We start from the raw sequence: 21,051 nt of genomic DNA on the forward strand, positions 1-21,051 counted from the left end.
TAAATGCTACATGCCTCTGTCTTATATGTGGTTCTCGAGTACATCAGACCAAGGTAAAGTAATAAACAGGGTCTCGAATGCTGTATCATAATACTCGGATAGAATTGCCCTGTTTCTCCAAAAAGACAACTTGCTTAAAAAGAATATACCCTCTTATATAAAATGATAGAATAATAAATAGATTTTCCTCCATAGTAAAATTACTGGATTTGGAAAATTTAAACTTTTGCATATAAAACTTGATTCGTTAAGTTAATCTTTAGCACTCTTCCCCCCCCCCTTAAATAAACAGTCATCGTCGTCTTTGAATCCATAAAATCACTCAATGTCTTTTCGTGAGAAGCGGTAAGCAGAGGGATAGATATGAAATTCCGTTAAGTATATACAGTTATGTTCGTGTAATTCTCCACGTGTATCCCTTATTCTGTGGTACGTAGCATCATGATGTGTATAATCTATTATTGATCAAAGTTTCCAATAATCACCCAGTTTCTCATATTCACAAAGTACTACACACTTTTTTTTTCTTTACTAGTATTTATCTGTAATCATGCCATCATTTTTGTTTGTTTGTTTGTTTATTCTATTATAATTGTGTTGTCATCTGCAGGTTCTTTGCAATAGCTCTAACATTAGGATCATAGTGATTCTATACAAATACATATTAGTCATCCATTTTATTGTTGTGTGATGGTTTCTTACTTGGTAAAGGAAAAGCTCATAAAGACTTGTACCAAAAGGATTACAGAGTTCGGGATCTTCCAATAATGGAGCATAAATACCACTCGATGCTCTATCCTCTGACTGCAAAAGGGCGTCTAAACGATGATCTTTCTAAAATAAAATTATGAATACCCACGGATAGACATATATTATCTAAGCTAACCTGAACAAGTCTATGAACTAACCCAAGACACTGTAACACAGTCTTATTAGGCATATTAAGTGCAACCAGTGCAAAACGCTTAATGAATGCAGCTAAACGATTAATAGGAATTTGTCGCTTCTTTAGGAACATCAACTCTAATCCTCGGATCAACATTTCACTTTCTGTTTGTTGTTGAGATTCAGGTTTCTCTTCAATCTTTGTATGGAAACTGGCTTTAAATAAAATCTTGTAGATTTCGGTGTAAAAGTCTTTGAGATCATAGTTGAATGCTTCACCTTGTCCTGATAACAGTTCAAAAGCTGTGATAATACACAACAATCGTTTACGTGTGCCTGAACTGGTACGAGAAATGTCATTCGAATCCTCGAAAGCATGCATCACATCACGAAGTGCGTTCAAAAGATCGTCAAAGAAATCTACGTTGATCAAGTGCGCAAAGCAAGAAAGACCTTCCAAGACAGCTGGTAAAAGTGGTGAAGAAGTCTGCTTCTTCAAGATTCTAAAGTAAAATGCAAAGATCAACTTGAGTGTTTCTGTGTGGTTCTTTTCTTTTTCTTCTTTGCTGACAATGGCCTCTGCTTCTTGAAATTCCTTCTCAATCTCTCTGGTTTCTTTTAATGTCTTCTTTGCCTTCTTTGTCAAAAACGGCTTGTTGTTATTCTTTCTCTTCTTGCCTACTTGCTCAGGTTCATCACTTTTGACTGAACTATGAGCCATTTCATCCTTGAGACGAAGACGCAAAAAGACATTAATGACCTTTTCGTTCACTGCATATCCCTTGGATTTGACCATACGAATGATCATCTTGACAGCATCAAAAGAGGATTTACCCGATTCGTCATTCTCAAATACAGTAACAATGGCTTCACTGCATAATTGGGCTGCTTCATTCCATTTCATTGTACTCATACGTGTTACTACAGTTACCATGATTTCTAGACGGAAATTGAAGTGAATCTTGGAAACCAAAAGTTCGCAAAGACAACGAGTAGCTACCAAAGCCAAAGAGGCATCTTCTTCTGTCTTCTTCTCTAGATAAAAAAATAAATAAATATTTAAGCCCAAATCTAGAATAGGCACGACTTACTGGAAACCAAGTAATTCAAGTCCTTCAAGTACATTTCGTAATTAGTCAACAAGGACTTTTCATACTCTCTTGTCTTCTTCACTTCTTTAGATACTTGAACTTCTTCTTCTGTAGCAGTCAATGGACGAATACGATAGCCAGGAATAATATCCTTGTAGACAGCCAACTGTGTGAGTAAAGCTAATTTCTTGACTAGAACATTGTTATCTTGGCTGATGGATCTAAGCTTCTTTAATTGGTCAATGTTATCTTCAGGATCACCTTGAATGTCATTGGCAATAGTGGCTAATTCTTCCTTTTTCTGGAGTAAATATTCCTTCTTGCTCAATTTAGGCTTCACTTCCTCCTCTTCTTCTTCCTCCTCTTCTTCTTGCTTTTCCTCTGATTCCATTGACATCTGATCTTTCTCTTCATCTTCGGATGCACTCATTTGCTCTTCTTCATCGTCTTCACGTTGATGAATCTTACCACCAGGCAATTTGATGGGCAACTTGTTGTGATAATCCTTACGTGTCCATTCGCTTGCTACCTTTCTAGGCTTTGTTTCATAGTCCATTTCTTCGTCAGATTCATGAAGCTCCTTCTTGGTAGTGTGTTGTACTTTTTTGACAGTTTCTTGTTCCTCTTCCTCATCAGATTCATCTTCAAATTGTTGGTTTAATAAAGCCATTTCTTCTTCCTCGTCTAATTCTTCAAAATTATCTAATTCTTCATCTGAACTATCTAAACCCTCAGGCTCTTGTTTCTTGGGTTCTTTCTTTGTCACCTTCTTCTCTTTTTGTTTGACAGGATTTCTATCGAGACAGAATGAGATAATCATCACATTTTATTTGATCTACTTACTTGGAGAGAGCTTTACTATCTAAACCTGTCAAAAATGAAGTAAATCCTTTATTCTCAGCAAAGAACTCAAGGTCTTCATCAGAAATAGCAACTTCGTCTTCGTTTTCAGGCACTGCTACATATTCGGGTATCTAGAAAAAAAAAAGAAAAAACTTTAGTTTGTATATCAAACAGATCTATATGCTACCTTTGACTCCTTTTTCTTTCCATTGGTAGCGTTGTTATTGCTATTGTTTTTATTATTGTTCTGTTTCTTAGTAGCCGCCTTGTTGGCAGACTTGGAAGCAGCCTTGTTGTTGATCTTCTGAGAGGTCTTTTTAGGTGGCATAGGGTTAAAAACTTATTTTTCCTTCTAAACGAGAAAAAAAAAAGGTCAAATGCGTGGACTGCTTTGTGACGACGTTTAAAATTGGTATCGACATGCATTAAAACAACAAACCAACTCTTGTTGACATAGACGATGAAACGAATATTTTACTGCATTTACACGCTTGGTATCTATGCTCGCATGGTTATGGCTGTTAAGTACACATATGTCTGCAATGTGGTTTCAAAGGCATTTTCCATGGCCGGTGAGTAGTGACTGGTTTGCCTAAAGGGTTGATTGCATGCATAAAACTGAAGGGCTCTCTCTCTAATACGTACGAGCCCAATCGAATCTCTAAGTTCGATACATGACAATAAGATATGAATCAGCGAAACAGATTGCTTTACCGTTTTTTAACTTTATCTTATGCAGCAAAAGGGTTTCAATGCAATATACTCCAAGATGCTACATACTCTCCGAGCCGCGCCTTATCTTCTCAAATTTATCTCTAAGCCAGTCTCAAATTTGCTGAGAAATACAATAGATCTGTTTTGAAATGCTTTGTCATCATCTATATTTAAATAAACTGCTTTGAGTTTTTTTTTATATACTCTCTTTCTCTTCTTTCTATAAAAAATGAATAACGATACTATTAATACTGACAGACCTTTGATTGTTGGACCAAAAGAACTTGAAGCACCTTATCCTATCTCTGTCTCGGGGACTGTTGTAAAAGGGTTTGGACGTGGGTCAAAGGAATTGGGTATTCCTACAGGTAAACAGATGGAGGGAACAGCCGAGTATTGAATTCTATATCTAGCCAACTTGAATGAAGAGGCGTTAAATGAAATGTTTAACGAGTGTGAAACTGGTGTTTATTACGGCTGGTCCCAAGTAGGAGATCAAGATTCGACTGTTTATCCTATGGTCATGAGTTTGGGTTGGAATCCTTATTACAAGAATGAAAAGAGATCTGCTGTAAGTGTCGAAGTTGTATAAGAGAAAAGTAATTTAACGTCCGGGGAAATAAAGGAAGTCCATATTCTTCATGAATTTGAATCTGACTTTTATGGTGAATCTATCCGTATCATAGTAGTAGGCTATATTCGTCCTGAACAAAATTATCCTTCTCTTGGTAAGTTGAAATATCAGTTTAAAGCAGTTACTTATGTCTTTTTAGACGCTCTTATTCGTGATATCAAGACAGATATTGAAGTCGCCAAACACTCACTAAAGCGTGAAGCCTACGAGGCTATTCGTGATGATTCTCTCTTTAAAAAGAGTGAATGAAAAGGAGAGTAATAATAGACTTGAAAAAAAAATAAGCAAAAATTAAATTCTAGAAACTAAGCAGAGCATGAGATACATAAGTAGTATTTGCATTAGGTTATCAGAAAGAGCAGAGAATAGAAGGGAAATAAAAGAGAAATAAATTAGTAATAGACATTAACCAGTCTATGTATATGAGGAGGCAGTTGAATACCACTATCTTGTCAATTGCATAATTACTTCAATCATTACATTCATACTACTACATCATATGACCAACCAATAACAAGCTGTGATTGATACCAAAGGCTGCACTACCAAGTACCAAACTACATCATCTTAAAACGAACATTTCAACAAATCATCAGTAAAAAAAAACCGAACGCGTTTAAGTATCATCTTGGCATATGAAAGGGCCCTTGGATCATGATACCTTTGTTACTGAGTTCGAATGATAAAAAAACTGGGTTAGTTTTTATTTGGGGGTCAATGTATATCCAATAAAAGAATTGAATGACCGTTTCTATTTCGCATTAAATTACTCACCGAGAAAAAAAAATATCACATTTTTCTTTTCTATCTCTCATTGTTATAGTTGCATGACATTATGTGGCAAAGTCTATTAAAAAACGTTGGGCTTTCATCTACAGAAGACTACATTCAACCACGGCTGTCTATTGGGAACACAGTGTATGATCGACCATTTTCAACTGGTCATTTCAAGATACAAGTGGATGCACAAGCATTAACTGTGAGTGTAAAGAACCCAAATGGACGTACAATTTGGAGATGTAAAGTATTGTATCTGCGTATAATAGAAAACTGATGATTACGATGATGATGATAGCTTTACATAATCAACCTTTTCTTGCTAGTTCACTTGGTAAATGTGACATTATACCTGGAGAAAATGCAGGCGTATTTCAGATAACTGAGCATGAAGAAGCAATAACGCGTCTCCAAACGATCACCAAAATTGAACGTGTCAATGACTCGACCATAAGGATTCATGGTGGCCTTGGTACAAAGTTGGTGTTACCAACCCACATGGATTATGTATTTACTTTTACAGAAGTATCGCAGCGGCAGTTGGAATTTTCTGCAGAAATTCTGAAAAGGGATTCCGTCATGGAAAAGTTTGAACGGCTCATACTGATTTATGAAAGTAGACCTGAGGAACACTTTTATGGGTTTGGTGAGCAGTTTTCTTATGCTTCGCTCAAAGGTTGTAAAGTTCCTATTCTTGTAAGGTGAGTCATTTTTGTAGAGTCTTGTTTTTATACTGATACTTCAACATCAGAGAGCAAGGTGCTGGACGAGGCGCTCTTACGGTAAAATGGAACACCATTATTAGTAGAAAAAAACTTGGACTGATCCTTTTCTTTTAGGCTTCTTCTTTTAAGGATTCAGCATTTAGTGTGTTTGGAGGATATAATTCCACAGACAGTTTTGCTACATATGCATCTATTCCGCAATATATCTCGAGTGATATTCGATGTTTGTTTATGGAGAACACCGAATACATGAGTTTTGATATGACACTACCAGACCGTGTAACCATTCGTTTAGAATCTGATAAAATGAAAGGCAAGCAGCGTATAATGTCCACAAGGCGCTCATTCAATTTTTCATAAATAGGACGCATTTTGGACGGAAAGACCATGCTGGATTTAATTACGGAATACACGTCTTATGCTGGCCGCATGCAGCCTTTACCTGACTGGGTTTCTGATGGTATCATTGCAGGTATTCAAGGTGGCAAGGAAAAGACAACAGGAATCATTCAAAAATTACGTGCGTACAATGTCCCGTTGGCTGCTGTCTTTTTACAAGACTGGACAGGAGCTCGTTTACAAGAAACAGGTCGAGGTGTGTCTATTACGCATCATTGGTGGAATTGGGAAAGCGCCGATGAACTATATCCAGAATGGTCAGCGTTTGTTGAGTCACTTAACAATGACAATGTTCGCGTCATTTCTTATGTCAATCCATTATTATCGAATCCACAAGGTAAACGCCAAGTCAAACGAAACTTGTTTGAAGAAGCAAACAAGAATGGGTATTTGGTAAAAAGTGCACAATCAAACTCTTCGGAACAACAAGCTTTGATGATCAAATTTGGAACATATGTTGAGGCAGCCATGCTTGACTTGACAAATCCAGAAGCTAGAACATGGTTTAAGAGCGTACTCAAAGACCAGTTCTGGAGCAAGCATATATCAGGTACAATATAAATAGGATGAAGAAAAAAAACAATACATTGATGTGTTACCTTGCTAGGCATGATGGTTGATTTTGGTGAACATCTGCCTTATGGTTCAGATCAGGTCATTTTGCATTCTGGGGAGAAAGCATCAACATATCACAACAAATATCCTGTTGAATGGGCACAATTAATTCAAGAAGTTGTACAAGATCTTGGAAAACAAGAAGAAGCGTTGTGCTTTTTCCGCTCAGCTTATACATGTTCACAAAGCAACATGAATTTGTTTTGGGCAGGCGATCAAAACGTCACTTGGGATCAACACTATGGTATCAAAAGTGCAGTAAGCAACAAGTTTCTGATTTTTTCTAGAGAGATACACTCATACTATATAGATTATTGGCATGCTTTCCGGTGGGTTTTCAGGTCTTTCAGTTACACATTGTGATGCTGGTGGGTATAATACTGTTCTGAGTAACATTCCAGGTTTCAAGATGGCTCGTACAAAAGAATTGCTATTTAGATGGTTAGAACTTTCAGCATGTACTCCGGCTTTCAGAACATCTGAGGGTATCATTCCTTCTTTAAATGCACAATTCTATGATGATGAAGGTAAGAAACGCACTCACGAAAGTAAGGCTCAATATTCTTCAAAGATACATATATTCATCTTGCCCACACGGCAAAAATATTTACACTGATTGCTGCATACAGAAAAACAGTTCTGAAAGAGGCATACGAATATGGATGGCCGGTGATGCGTCATCCTGTTCTTTATTATCCTAACGATAAAACTGCTCGAGAATTGACATACAATCAATTTATGCTTGGTAGTTCAATGATGGTTGCACCTGTTTTGGCACCTTCTGCAACCTATGTTAAAGTCTACTTTCCCAAGGATGCTCATAATGTGGTTTGGCGCCATATTTGGAGTGGAAAGTATTACAATGGGGATGGTACTTATAAGGCTGTTGATGCTCCTCTAGGCCAGCCAGCTATTTTTGTCAAGGAACCAAGAAGTGACGAAGGTCTTTTGAATAGCTTGTTGGATTACGCTACAACATACTATCAAAACAAATTACAATCAAAATAAATTGTATGAGTCATTTATTAGTCATTATTGTCAAATTCGTACAAAATAAAATGAAAATGATGCTGGAATGAAGCTGAAGGGAGGGATATATCAATAAGGTAAAGAGGTATATTAATTTTTTAAAAGAAAGGTACACGGATAAAAGTGTTGGTTTCGTTATAAATGAGTGCCATTAGTGTGTACCAAGCGACAAGTCCTAAAGCAAACGAACACCAACCACCAATTTTTGTGAATGCGATGATGCCACTAAAGGCACCAATGGCAGGGAATAGAAAAGAAAGGAAAGCAAAACCCAAGACCAAACGAACCAAGATAGGTTGACGGAAGGTGCCCAAGAAGAAGATAAAGGCAGCAATAGCGTATGCTATTTCCACTAGACCCAAACATTTCTCGAGTTGACCAGCAGCTGTAGCCATGCTTAAGAACCCTGAGCCGGGAACCATCATGATACCAAAGGCAAGGAAGAAACTAGCAAATGTAATAAAGGAAGTAGCAGCAAAGACATTCTTATGGACAACTTCAATGATACCAGCAATGAACTGACCAATAGATCCATAACCAAAAGCAATACCGATGGCCACATGAGGAATGTCTGTAATCAATCCTGTGTTATAAAGACCCAGAACAAAAGAGCAAAGAGCAAAAGCAGCAAAGCCAATAGCAGGACCAATCAATGTCTTTTGAAACTCTGCAAGTTCTGAAGTGGGGGGAGGAGCAAACAAAGATTTCTTCTGTGCTAATGGAGTTTGAGCATCCATCATATCGATAGCAACAGATTCTTGATGGCTAACGTCAATCTTTTCAATTGAAGTATCGGACATAAGGGACAAAGGAGAAAAAAGAAGAAGATAAAAGTGGAGGTTTAGATAAAAAGGAAAAGAAAAACACACAAGATATTTATATTTAAGCTTCCTGTTCAAACCAAATGCGCCGGTAGAAACTTTTTTTTTATTATTATTTCACTAATTATTGACTTGTAGCTTCTGAGCTGTTCTAATACGGGTCATCTATTCCTTTTGCGCAACAAGCAATTGGTGTAAATTAATTCTTGGTTGCCTCTTACAATTTTGTGTACCTGAAGCACCTTCCTTTTAGGACGTTTATGGTAAAAGTCAAATTTCTCAGAATTCACACGACAGCTCAAAATAGACAGTGTTCTTTGTTCCACAAATTCTTAATTCGAGATGGTTCTTTAAGAACAACAAGAAGTACATAGCAGCAAGTGTGCTTAAAAAAGACAAGCAAGGAAGTAAACGAATCAAACTTGAATAAAAATAAAAAATAAAAATAATTTTTTTCTCAGTTGCTTATAACAAAATTCTTATTTTGGCCTATGTATACGCGGAGGATGAAGCAAGTAAAAGCTTATTGTTTCCTTGCTGATGTCAAGCCTGTATGATAGTTTAATGAAATTTAAGGTATAAATGGAAACCTGTACAATGATCAGCATTGGACGCTTTGAGATTTTTGGGATTTGAATTCGTCTTTGTCATCTTAATTCCCCACATTATTTAATAAAACAATGCCATCATAAAATTTCATTTAAGGAAAGAAGCAGAATCAACATTTGTGACTAAAGACAGCTTAGCAAACAAAGGGTTGTTCTTTTTACTTGTTAAAACTGCATATGGTAAATTTAGCCACTTACACTCTTCCCACACACCAATTCTTTTTTTTTTTTTTGATAATATTCCTTTTACAAGCTGTCTGATCCACATCCTATGGGAAAGTAAGATCATACTGTTGTGCTTGGCATCAGATTAGGTAAACACCTGAGTCAGTAAACAGAAACTTTTTTTGTATATCTGTAGCACGAATCTATAGCCACTAATGTAAAAAGAAGTGCTAGTGATCAATAGAGAAGGCAAGAAAGCTAAATGAGTATGAGTCTAGGAAAAAAAAAAGAACTGGTTGATACAAAAATTAATTTTTTGGATTTATGCAAAATGGCATGCTGGAAGTCAATGGCAATTAAGCGTCCTAATGGACTTTATCTTTATTGTTACACATTCATCAAAATGAGCTGCAAAATATAAGAAAAAAAAAGCAATACTAAGCAAGAAATTACGATGTAGTTTTCCTCAAGCATAAGAATTGAAGTGTTGATTATGGAAACAATATACAAAGCTCTTGCTATTGTATCACTAAGAACATATTCTCATTTTTGTCGACGAAAATGAGGGAGTATGTGTCATCATTGATATTTACTGACGTCGCTATACATGTCATCTTTGTAATCTTTTATAAGAAAAGAACAAAGCTTTAATCAAGAGTTTGTTAAAATCAAATATCAGTGTAGTTTGAGGTGTTTTGTTAAGCGCAAGAGACTACATACCATCACGTAAATAAAAAGGGGACAAAAAGTGGTATTAGCTTTCCAATCCAATAGAAATCAAAGATATTGAAAAAAAATCAAGACTCAGTAGTCCTTCTACACTAAATAAACTATGGGATACTAGTGTTCTCTTCCTGAGCTCTATACTATATGATGTAAAATTCTAATGTACATCTGTCGTTTTCTAATGCTTTTCTACTCCTGCTACTGCTTTGAAAACATGTTACACTGATTTGAAACTCGCTTCACTCTTCGATACGCGGTCACGAAAGTGAAGCATTTTTCTCCTTTACAAAAGTACATATTATGGTAACAAGAATAGCAGGATCGCGTCTTATGACAGCTCTAACACGTCTATCAGACCAGTCAGCCACTGAGGATATCAACTATTGATGAGTACAAAAAAGCATTGTCTCAAACAGGTAAAAAGCTAATCATGTTTTGATAGATCTTGCTGATGCTTTTTGACCTAGATGCCATTCTTGAAAAGAACATTTACACTGAGGTCTTATCAGAGTACTTGAATCTCGGTGGCGCTCCTATGGACGCTGTCAACATGCTCTCCGAATCTTATATTGGCATTCCTTCCATGTGCAATGCTACTGCTGCTTCTGTAGATTCAATTGGTCTCAGTAGTGATACTATCATGAGAGACGCTATTCGACAACAACTTAAAGATCGATTCAATCCCCAACGTTGCGATGAGCATTTTATGCAAAACGAGCAGCTCATGGCACCTGAATGGCTTGATGTCTTACTACAAGATTCAGGCTGGAGACAGACCATGTATGAATTGTTGGGGCAATATCCAGAATGTGCCTTTCTTAACTTTGCAGTGCTTGTAAGTGTATTCATGCAAGTGGAAACATAAGAATAACGTGTAAATAGCGTATTGCAGAGGCTGGCCATGATAAGGAGGTTGCAAAATTAAGAACAGCATCCACCTATGTTCAAGTATATAATTTGATCCTAAACGATGCTTTATCAGAGCTTGTTGGAAAAGACGACTTGGAGTTTGATGAAGAATTACCTGACCTTGTTGTAATATCTATATTTTGTGTGATAGTTTTAGTTATTTAACATCTGTTGAATAGAGAGTATGTTGTGAAAGAGAAGACACTTATTTATATGCACAAATTTTGATACGACGATTATGCGATGAGTTTGGTGCTATACCTTTCACTCGTCTTCGCAGAGAACTCGAAATTGCAGCAAAAAAGAAAGGAAACTTAGCACTCGTCGATATATTGCATACACACGCATCAAGTGCGCCTCTTGAACTCTCAAAAACAATCAAAACTATCATGACTTCACCCAACATAACACCTGGTGACCTTGCTACAGTAATGTATTTAATCATATTGTTGCTTTTCTTTAACATCTTGGTATAGTTAAGACGCTTTTATTCTTCTGAAAGTCCACCTGCTGCGCATCATTTATGTGATTATGATTTGATACTAAAGATGTTGAGGGCTCTTTATGTTCCTCAACATGGCTCATTGTTAAGAGCTGACTTAGTAGACGATGTAACTTTCTTGATTGCCTATGCTACTACAATGAATGATACAAAGCCTCGTATGGTGAGTAGCTGTCTACATTTAGGCGTGTTCTTATGGTCTATATAGGAACAACAAGACGATATCATGAAAATACAGCTTGTGTTGAAAGATTTATATACATCATTAGCCAATAAGACAGAAGTAGGCAGCATTACAGGCGCCATGAAATATATCATTAGTGCCATTCGATTCCCTGTGGGATCCATGGGCATTTTGATGTGGATTGAATATATGGCTATCCATACTACATACTTTGAAACTTACTTCAGATCTACAGAAACGCCAATTTTACTACACATTCTTGATGAAATTGCCAGCCGTCATCAACTTCAACAACCTATGGTGTTCCATGTAATTAAACGCTGTATCAAGCATAAGACAGATACGTTTGCACCAGAGATTCAGGTAAGTAGGACAATATGGACACAGTTTGCTGAATGATATTCTATAGTTAACCTTGCAACGAACTTGGGTGGACCGTATGCTTTACTTGATTCAACTGAATTATACACTTCCCGTCTTGAGATACTTTAGTGGATCTGGACGAGATTTAGATGATAGTTTGATTGTTCATTTTGTGACAAAACTTCTGAAAATGGCACAAGCACCATTCAGCCTATTGTTTATTGAACATATGGTGGCTATTGTTGAGTCTCTTGTAGATAACTTGTCTTTGATCAAAAATGTTCAACAACTAGTCATTCATTTTCTGGGTAAAATATACTTAAACCTTTTTTTTTGGGACGTATACTGAACTCTTTATTAGAACAAGCCTTGAATGGACAACCATTGAGTGATGAACTTGAATCAAGAATCCAAAATATAATCAAAAAGTGTAAATAATATTTATATATGAATCATACTACTTTCCACAGTTTACACCAGCTATAAAGAGTATCTCAGATAGAATTCATAATTTTAATAGCTTGTAGTTTCAGGAACACATTTTTGAAATAAATGCTATATGCATCTTTTATTGATAAGTTTTGATAAAAAAAAAAAAAAAAAAAAGGCAAACTTGTTCAATTTGTGTAATTCTTGATAAAAAAAAAAATAAAGCCTATCGGAGCACATTTTATTAATTACTAAAATGCTGAAACAATATTTGTAAATGTACAAAAAAGAAAGATGTAACGTCTTTATACATAAATTTAATTTGTGCACAATCTATAATCAACATGTGCGATATACAAATGCATTGACAAGAATAACAAGGAAAATGAAGGATCTAACCTTATTAGTTGGTTCTTTGACAAATTTCAATAAGTTTCAAGTAGGACATAGTGTGTTTTTCCTATACATGTAATCTAGAATAGACATATAGTTCACTGTGTTACATCGAGTGCTGCAATTAATAATTGAATCCTAAATCTTTGAAGAACCTCTTTTCTTTTTTATGCGTCTCATCAAATAGAAAAATGAGCATAAATTTGAGGGGAGTCAACAATCAGAAAGCAAGCATAAAGAAGTATATTTGTATGTAAATCATGCTATTGTCTACTTGCATAAAAGTTACAAGTAATGGAACATGGTTCTGTGATACTTGAATGTAACAATGAATATCGATCACAACTCTCCGACTTTTTTTTGAATGACTTAATAAGAAAGATTTAGGCCTGTTGCACCTTTTTTTTTTTAATCATTTTCACTTTTTTATGTCATATTTTGACAAACAATTCAATCAGGCACGATTGGCAGCCCTCTCAAACTACAAACTTGCAATTATCACTTTTACACCGACCAGCAATGGCACATTACGAAAGACAGCACTCATAAAGAACTTGATTCAAGATATTTATCAAAAAATACCATTCGAGTATATTGATAATATGGTCAGATGGGAGTTTTTTCGGCCTGAGCTGTTTGAATCCGTGACACAGGACTATATTGAAAAAATTATTCATCGATACTTACAGATTATTTACAACTCATCTATTAGTCAATGCCACAAAGACCAACAGTTCTTGTATTTAAGCTATACTTCTTCAGCACCAAGCATAGCAGCTGAAGAAAGAAAAGAAGAAGAAGAAGAGGATGATAATCAGTACTATGGGTCATTATTCTCTCAATCAGACCCAAATATCTTATCTATGGACTCATTTTGTACTATTGAAAGCGATTTCGAAGAAGAAATGACTAATAGTTTAAAGCAAGATGAATTGTATCCCTTCTCTATCGTGAATCACTTTTTCAATCAAGAAAGTGATCAAGAATACTCGGATAATAGTAAAATAACAAGAAAAAGAGCAAGCTGGAAAGGTGATTCCACAGATATATCAACCATTACGTTAGCAAGTGAGCTAATGAATTTATTTGACATGGATTTTAATGTGGATCTTTCTTTGCCTGGTGCGAGAAAGCATGAAAGTTTCTCGAATAGTAACAGTAGCACATCGCTTCATAATGTCTATAATGCCCATGATGACGATGAAGAAGGAAACGACGACGACGACGACGGCAATGACGACAAACAAGAAGATGGTAGCAGCATTCAAAGCCTAAAATCAGAACATTGCTTTGAAAACGCATCGAGTAGCGAATCTCTCTCTAAGCAAAGTACAAGATCATCGTCACTTCAACACCTTTATTCGTCCATGGCACAAAACACATGGGATACCATAAATCAATCATCCCACTCGTTCTCAACAACAAGTACCTCGTCTAAAATTACAAGAAATGTTTATGCTTACTACTTTTCTTCTAATTCTGATATTTTTGAAGAAGAGGAAGAGAAAAACAAGCGGGAAAAACCTCTGATATGCAAAAAGACAAAAGAAGGCCAAATAGTGGTCATATCTCCACCTGGAAGAAGTTCTTCCTTGGCAGAACATCAGAATCAGATACATTCCAAACTCCAAGCATCCAACCCCCCTAGTCGAAACAGCAGTCCATCAAGTCAGATCTCGGATACTACAGCAGAAAGTACCTCATTGACATCTTCAACTATATACTATCATCCTATCAAGAAATCCAAAAGCATTTCTTATGCGGATAAACCAGCCACAAAAAAGAAAAGCACACCTCCTTTAAGACAAGATAATCAGCAACTCGATAAGACAGATCAAAAGAAAAAGAAACAAGCTTTCCAGGTATCGATTAAAAAGATTACAAGTTTTATGAAAAAGAGTACTACTCCACAAGAAGCAGAGAGCGAGAATAACTCAAAATCTATACCCTCAGAAGATTCCACTCATAATACTATTATACCTCAAGCCAATACATCTATAGATGTAACAAAAAGACAAAAATCAAAAAGATACAGCTTATTTAGAAACTCGATTGCATCAAGTCTATTCGGAGATGACCAGAGCAATGACGAGTCTTCCTCCATTAAATCTAATTTAAGTATACGTACGACCACAAGCTGTCAAACAATGCCCACTCTTCCTTTTGATACCGATTCCAATCGCAAAAGCCAAACGAAGTTCGCTATCAACCCTCTCCAAAGACGTTCTCGGTCTTCTTCTTTTACTAGCGTTAAATTCTTGACACGTATATATAAAAGCGACAAGTCATAATAATAAAATAATCTAGTTCAGTATGTAGCCACTTCTTTTTTACAAGTCATGACGCAAAACACTAGACATTTTGGCAGAAGGTTTATAATCAAAGTCAAGTTGGTTTATCATTGGGTTGTATACAGGTTTATTGTACATTGTTTTAAAAAGCCATTGCATGTGTTGAATGATGAATACCAGACCTTGCCCAAAACATATAGAGTCGTAGCCAGATGCATTCTCTAAACAAACAATCTATTGTCTTTTGACTTTGTAACCCTGATTGTATATGACGAATAAATACATAAAAGTTGCACACGGCTACAAGTCGATCACGACACGCTCTATCAATCCAAAACCATTCATGATCTTGCTCCTTTAGGCGGCATCGAAACAAAGCGTCTTTACCTAATTCCGTTCTACATCCATAGCAATGCTGAATAGGTTCGTACACTGGTTGCGTACGTGATTTATTGCTAAAAGAAAATGCAAAAGAATGTCTTCTTGTCAATGATGTTTGTCTTTTGACTTCATTGTCTTGGGAGGGCCGTTTCTCCGAGGGCTCTGATTCGATAAAGCAGGGTTGATGAATAATGGCATCAAACACTTTGCGAAATGAAAGCCGACTATTTGATCTTGCATTTCCAAAACGAAGGCATGGTTCAATATCAAGGTCAAGGCATTGCTTCATAAACGGTAGTTTATGTAATGATTCGATAGGTGTTGTAGGCGCCAAAGTCAGGAAATCTTTAAAGACATTGAGCCAGCTATTATCTAGGCATGTGGGAGAAGAAAGACCAAGTGTATGGGGTATAATAGAAACTGAATCTTCTGCTTTGGTATATGGACTGGTTCTTTCGGTCAAAGCGAATCCATGCTCTTCAGTACTATTTTCTTCAAACCGTTCTCTTAATTCACTCAGCTGAGCCTTTTCGTTCTCTAATTCCTCTTTGACAGCTCCTAGTTCTCGTTCCAGCTGTGCTACCTTCTTTTCTGCATAGTATCGCTTTTTTCTTTCCTCAGCAACCATCTCGTTTGCCTGCTCAAACAGTCGTAGCGATAAGTCCTCTAGTTCTGATTCTACTTGGTGCCGTGCTTGTTCAGCAATTTGAATGCGTTCGATTTGCTGAATGTACTTTTGATTAAGTTTGATCAGGTCCTGACGAAGTTCTTGGATTTCTTTGGATTGTGCTTGAGTAACCGAATAATAGGAAGTGGTGGATGGCATGATCTGTGGTAATAAAATAGGCTGAGGAGATGGTTCAGAGGGCAGTTTACTTTGAATGCTGCTTGCGTCTGTTGCAGAATGGATTGGCGAAGAAAAACAGGACGAAGAGGAATAACATGAGCTGAAAGAAGCTTCCATGTTTGTCGTGGGCGGCGCAAGGAGAGCAGGCAAAGGCTTTGATGTGATAGGAACCTGGATAATTTTTGTCATTAAATCTTCCTTTACTTTTTATGTATAGGGAAAAGAGAAAAGGCCAAAAGGCATGTCTGTCTTCTACTTTATTGTTCTCGGAAAATTCTTATTGTAAACCATATTTCAAGGTATTAAATAAGGACTTTTTTTATTGTTACATAAAGATAGAATGTATATACAGAATAAAAAGCTAGAAAGAAAAAAAAAGTCAAATAAGATAGGTAAAGATACTTGCACAATCATTCAAAGGAAGCGACGTCGGAAGGCATATTAAAAGCAGGCTCTTCAAGATCTTGCCAATTGTCAGCCCTCAATTTAGAGAAATGAATAGTACTTTGAGTAAAGTTCTGATATAAAGAAGAAACAAAAGCCTGTTGTTTGTGAAGATAGATCAATTCAGACCATAAACAAAACTGTATAAACACTTCTCGGTCTTGTTGAAGACTTAATTCCTTCTCGTCCTATTCATAAAGTTAGGATTATTTTCTTAAAACAGTTTGATTGTCAATTTCCTTACAGCTCGAACAGATTCTTCTAATTTTTGGACTTCTGCTTCTAAACCTGGCACACCTTTATTTTGATGTATTTTGCTTCGATTTGCTTGAATTCGCTTTGAAATAACGTCTGTCTGGTTGACAGACAATCTTGCTCTTCGTTCATCCAAATCCTATAGGCAACGCAATAAGACATCACAAAATACACCTCAATAGTTTACCCTAAAAGACACCAGCAAATCTCTAAATCGCTTCAAGTTTTCCAATACGCCGTCAGTTGCATTTCCGACTTGATCCTCCAATAAACTACTTTCCGTTTGCATATGTTTTGCTACTGTCTCATATCCCTTCACTACATATTGGCAATTTCTGCATTCACCAGCATGATATCGTAACTCTGCCTCGGCCAGTGAACTAGAAAGAATAAGCTTAGCATATACACGAATAAAACAAGTATCTCATCTTACTTGAGTGCAATAGAATAACGAGAGAAATCAGTTGCTTGACCATGCATACGACGAATCATACGTTCCATGATCAGACACAAATTGACATAATGGTTGATACCGGCAGTCACTCGTTTACGAGCCTTTTGAAGTTGCTCTTCCAGATTCGTGGGTGTCATGGAATCTAGTTCTCGAATAGGATGTTGTTTTCGCTTAAATTCTTCCTCTAGACTGGGAGGATTCTGCTTTCTCCAAGCAGACAGTTCCGATGGCTCAGTTAGAAATCGCGCGACAACCTCATCATGGCGTAGTACAGGATGGCGAATAATTGCATTAATAAATCTTGATAGACCTTTACGTCTCTTTTCAATGAAAGCAGTATCTCCTATCACATATTCATTGAGTTTTTTTTTTTTTTTTTTTTTTTTTTTTTTTTTTTTTTTTTTGAATATGCCTACTTACTTCCTCCAAGTTTTTTAGGTGGCAAATTGGGTAAGGCACGAAAGGGATAACGTCTAAGCAAAACTTCCAATAACCACCAGAAATCGCTGTATCTTCTCAAGACAATAGATGATCTTTTCTCATTGGTTACAATATAGTTGACATGTTTAAATATAAACCCTTCTCGCTCAGGTGCTACTGTGACAGTAATCTCTTCGATATTTTTGAACCAATGTCGAGTATCCAAAGAGGATGGGCGACGGTTGTTATTTGTAGTCTCTTCATTCTGTTTATCTTGTGAAGATTCTTTGGGTGATTTCATCCCTGGATATGCTGTTGTGTGTTTCATAGGAGACAGTTGAGGTTGGTGGTTTGATTTCATGGTTGGTTCTGAGGTAATTGGATTTTCATCCACAGGTTTCAAAGGTGATTTAATTTCTTTGTGTTCTTGATATATACTAGGCTCTGGCAAGACTAATATATCGATATTCAGAAACGAGTAGCGTGATTCCTGTACTTACAGTCTCTATTCCTATGCAGACTCTCTAATGAAACGTCCATTTTACTTTGAGCGCAAGCGAGTAAAGCAATAGCTGTATTAAATTCAGACTGAGTTACATAAGACGCGCCGCTTGGTACGACAATTTGCATAATCTACCATTGTGTCAATAGACAGAAGATAGAAATGGAATACGCTAATTCTTACCTTCTCAATATGATTTGCTGAGATCTTCCCCCTGGATAGGATACCATTCAGCGTAGATAAAGATACTCTTCCAGAACGCTGATGCTGAATAAATAATTTCTCGTACAATTCAGGCAATCGAACACCAGCTATTTTTTCAAAAAAAAATTAGAATATAAAAGAAAAGAAAAGAAAAATTACCCAACACAGTATTAGGATTAAACTGACTCGTATTCATGATAGCATGATGGTCAGCGTCAGAGGTGGTATTACTATAGAGGTTAGGTGCTGTAAAGGATCGAGCAAACTCCGTAGTTGTAGACTGTATAATAGGCGTACTATGACTACCCCAAGGGTCTTCTTCAAACTGTGAAGAGAATAAAGAGGTTGTCATAGTGTTGCCCAAGAGAGAGCTTGTAGTGTTATCAAACATGGAACTCCCAAGAGGATCGTCGTCCTCGTGCAACATGGTATTATTGAAAAGAAGAAAAGAGAGAGAGAGAGAAAAGGAAGCCAAATAAATTTGGAAATATGAAAATCTATAAAAAGCCCGAAATAATCAATAAATAAATAAAAACGAGTTTTTTTATTTTACTTTTTTATTGAGCATGTACATATGAATTTATTTATTAGCTCATTTCTTTTAGCTAAAACATCATGTCTCTAACTAAGAACAAAGCTATCAAAGCACATTGTTTACAGCTAAATACATATATAGAAATCCGTCTTTTTTTTTTTTACAAGGAATTAAGGAGTACAATTTTGCTTCTTTTGTCTTTAAAATGACTTCCCAGATCATAAAGTGTGCAGCCCTTTTTACACGCTTTAGACTGAGTACTATTGAATACAATAAATCACATACAAACACTTTACGGTATACAATGTCTTAAAGTGCTTTTTATTGAAATAGTCTCATGCTTTTGTCTAAAAATTAGTCATAGCTGACAATATTTAACTCACCGATTCAAAAGATAGTTGTGAGATCTCTCTTTTTTTGATCATGCATTGTAGAAAGATAGGGCTTGAATGGAATGGAGAAAAAAAATAAAGGGGTCGAGTAATGATCGCAATGAACACAGTAGTGGATGATTTTGGGCAATTAAAGCTCCCAAATAATTATCTCAAATGTATTTTATTAGAATATAGATTGTTGTTGAGATTACAGCGTTCTGAAGCAGAGTTGGTTTGTGCTTGGATGTTAAAGGTAAGGAAAGATTGATGTAATTAGAAGGGTCAATCATAGAAATGTTCAAACAGGCTAAAAATAAATGACTAGTTCAGTTGGATTGTATGGACTGAAAATAAAGACATATACTAATTATTGGGACACTTTGATCAAAAAAGATTTGAAGCAAAAAAATAAATAGAATTAGAACATTTTTAGACCTACTTTTTTTCTTCGAATATATAAGTTACCTGCCTTGTTTAAAACAATCTCTTTTATTTAAGAAGATGGGAAAGGCAACATTCTTAACGATGAAGGTGACGAAATTGTTGAGATGGAGATGGAGATTGACGAAATCAATTATCCCCTGGATAATGTTACAAACTTCGATCAGTATACTGATCTGAAGCCTCCTGAAAAGATGCAGCAGGGCCCTAAAAAAAACTTTGAGAAGCAGCCTAATTCTCTTTCTGAAACAGCCAAAAGCAAAAAAAAAACATATCGCAAATACAAGAAAGAGGACATGGAGCACTTTTTCTTTTTGGTTAACGAGAAGTGAATGTCTATTCGTAGTGCTGCTGTATCTATTTGTCTCTATACTCTCCTGAATTAGATCCAATTGAGCAGTTTTGGTCTGTTTGTAAGAGCAAACTTAAGAGAGAAGCACTTTTAGAAGAAGAGACCTTAACTACTAGAATTCGGGACGCCTACAACAGTATCCTTGTCAGCGATTTGCAAGGTTTCTGTAGACATTCTGCAGCTAAGTTTAACGTTTGCTTGCAGAGAAAGCCCATTTAATAGATATAATAATTTGGCGCATTTGGGACATCATTGTTTGTACGAATCTGTATTTATTTTTTGCTTCAAATCTTTTTTTTTTAATGTTCCGCTATCAGAATCAGTAGTATCAATGAGGACTCTAGTAAACATTCAATTCAATGTTACCCTCTCTTACCTTTTTTGAAATACATGAGGTTTCCAGTGTTTGAATCCCAGATAAAAAGAGATGTTAGCTTTTACGTAAGCATAGCAACGCCTAGTAATGAATGAATCTCAGCTTTGATATTTCATAGCAACAGTACCTAGCTAAGCCAAAATCATTGCTTGCTTGCACAAATGCTACTTCTCTCTTTTCAGTAAAGAAACAAGTATCAAACTACCTTTTTCTTTCCTTCTTTTTGTCTAGACAACACAGGCATGGCGACGCGTACAAAAAAGGAAGGCGAGTAACTTTTTTTTTTTTTTTTTTGCAACGACTCGACGGGTCTCCATTTTTTTTTTCTATTCTTTTTTTTTAATTTTTCATTTTTGAACTAGT

General features: G+C 36.1%; 8 protein-coding genes across 8 annotated transcripts; 4 read left to right on the top strand and 4 right to left on the bottom strand.

Moving 5' to 3' along the window:
• Positions 1-501: 501 nt before the first annotated feature.
• On the bottom strand, positions 502-3,150 carry B0P05DRAFT_536719 (nucleolar complex-associated protein-domain-containing protein; the record flags this gene model as incomplete). The annotated part of the gene is made up of 6 exons (XM_051577614.1): positions 502-649; positions 703-834; positions 887-1,920; positions 1,977-2,770; positions 2,820-2,950; positions 3,007-3,150. The coding sequence occupies 6 exons, from the start codon at positions 3,145-3,147 to the stop codon at positions 587-589; spliced, it is 2,295 nt and encodes a 764-aa protein (XP_051436065.1). The 3' UTR covers positions 502-586.
• Positions 3,151-3,729: 579 nt separating this feature from the next.
• B0P05DRAFT_536722 (uncharacterized protein) lies at positions 3,730-4,597 on the top strand. The gene is made up of 4 exons (XM_051577615.1): positions 3,730-3,901; positions 3,947-4,104; positions 4,159-4,261; positions 4,307-4,597. Exons 1-4 carry the CDS (start codon positions 3,763-3,765, stop codon positions 4,414-4,416), a joined length of 510 nt encoding a protein of 169 aa, XP_051436066.1. The 5' UTR covers positions 3,730-3,762; the 3' UTR covers positions 4,417-4,597.
• A 371-nt stretch (positions 4,598-4,968) lies between these two features.
• On the top strand, positions 4,969-7,708 carry B0P05DRAFT_536724 (glycosyl hydrolases family 31-domain-containing protein). The gene is made up of 8 exons (XM_051577616.1): positions 4,969-5,186; positions 5,243-5,645; positions 5,696-5,726; positions 5,784-5,982; positions 6,034-6,618; positions 6,676-6,941; positions 6,994-7,210; positions 7,255-7,708. Exons 1-8 carry the CDS (start codon positions 5,003-5,005, stop codon positions 7,689-7,691), a joined length of 2,322 nt encoding a protein of 773 aa, XP_051436067.1. The 5' UTR covers positions 4,969-5,002; the 3' UTR covers positions 7,692-7,708.
• On the bottom strand, positions 7,709-8,548 carry B0P05DRAFT_536726 (GPR1/FUN34/yaaH family-domain-containing protein). Its single transcript, XM_051577617.1, has one exon. It carries the CDS (start codon positions 8,510-8,512, stop codon positions 7,811-7,813), a length of 702 nt encoding a protein of 233 aa, XP_051436068.1. The 5' UTR covers positions 8,513-8,548; the 3' UTR covers positions 7,709-7,810.
• A 1,755-nt stretch (positions 8,549-10,303) lies between these two features.
• B0P05DRAFT_536727 (TH1 protein) lies at positions 10,304-12,558 on the top strand. The gene is made up of 9 exons (XM_051577618.1): positions 10,304-10,335; positions 10,388-10,448; positions 10,500-10,867; positions 10,915-11,067; positions 11,121-11,369; positions 11,418-11,606; positions 11,652-11,990; positions 12,037-12,298; positions 12,352-12,558. Exons 1-9 carry the CDS (start codon positions 10,333-10,335, stop codon positions 12,426-12,428), a joined length of 1,701 nt encoding a protein of 566 aa, XP_051436069.1. The 5' UTR covers positions 10,304-10,332; the 3' UTR covers positions 12,429-12,558.
• Positions 12,559-13,240: 682 nt separating this feature from the next.
• Positions 13,241-15,103, top strand: B0P05DRAFT_586015 (uncharacterized protein; the record flags this gene model as incomplete). Its single annotated transcript, XM_051582480.1, has 1 exon — positions 13,241-15,103. The coding sequence occupies one exon, from the start codon at positions 13,241-13,243 to the stop codon at positions 15,101-15,103; it is 1,863 nt and encodes a 620-aa protein (XP_051436070.1).
• Positions 15,104-15,217: 114 nt separating this feature from the next.
• B0P05DRAFT_536731 (uncharacterized protein) lies at positions 15,218-16,536 on the bottom strand. Its single transcript, XM_051577619.1, has one exon. It carries the CDS (start codon positions 16,518-16,520, stop codon positions 15,246-15,248), a length of 1,275 nt encoding a protein of 424 aa, XP_051436071.1. The 5' UTR covers positions 16,521-16,536; the 3' UTR covers positions 15,218-15,245.
• Positions 16,537-16,625: 89 nt separating this feature from the next.
• Positions 16,626-19,129, bottom strand: B0P05DRAFT_488876 (uncharacterized protein). Its single transcript, XM_051575292.1, has 8 exons — positions 18,770-19,129; positions 18,590-18,717; positions 18,405-18,537; positions 17,905-18,357; positions 17,464-17,827; positions 17,218-17,410; positions 17,020-17,169; positions 16,626-16,963 (listed from the first exon to the last, which is right to left on the bottom strand). The coding sequence occupies exons 1-8, from the start codon at positions 19,035-19,037 to the stop codon at positions 16,742-16,744; spliced, it is 1,911 nt and encodes a 636-aa protein (XP_051436072.1). The 5' UTR covers positions 19,038-19,129; the 3' UTR covers positions 16,626-16,741.
• Positions 19,130-21,051: the final 1,922 nt, after the last annotated feature.

This window comes from Gilbertella persicaria (assembly GCF_025201335.1).
Source record: "Gilbertella persicaria strain CBS 190.32 chromosome Unknown B0P05scaffold_14, whole genome shotgun sequence".
Taxonomy (NCBI): Eukaryota; Fungi; Mucoromycota; class Mucoromycetes; order Mucorales; family Choanephoraceae; genus Gilbertella; species Gilbertella persicaria.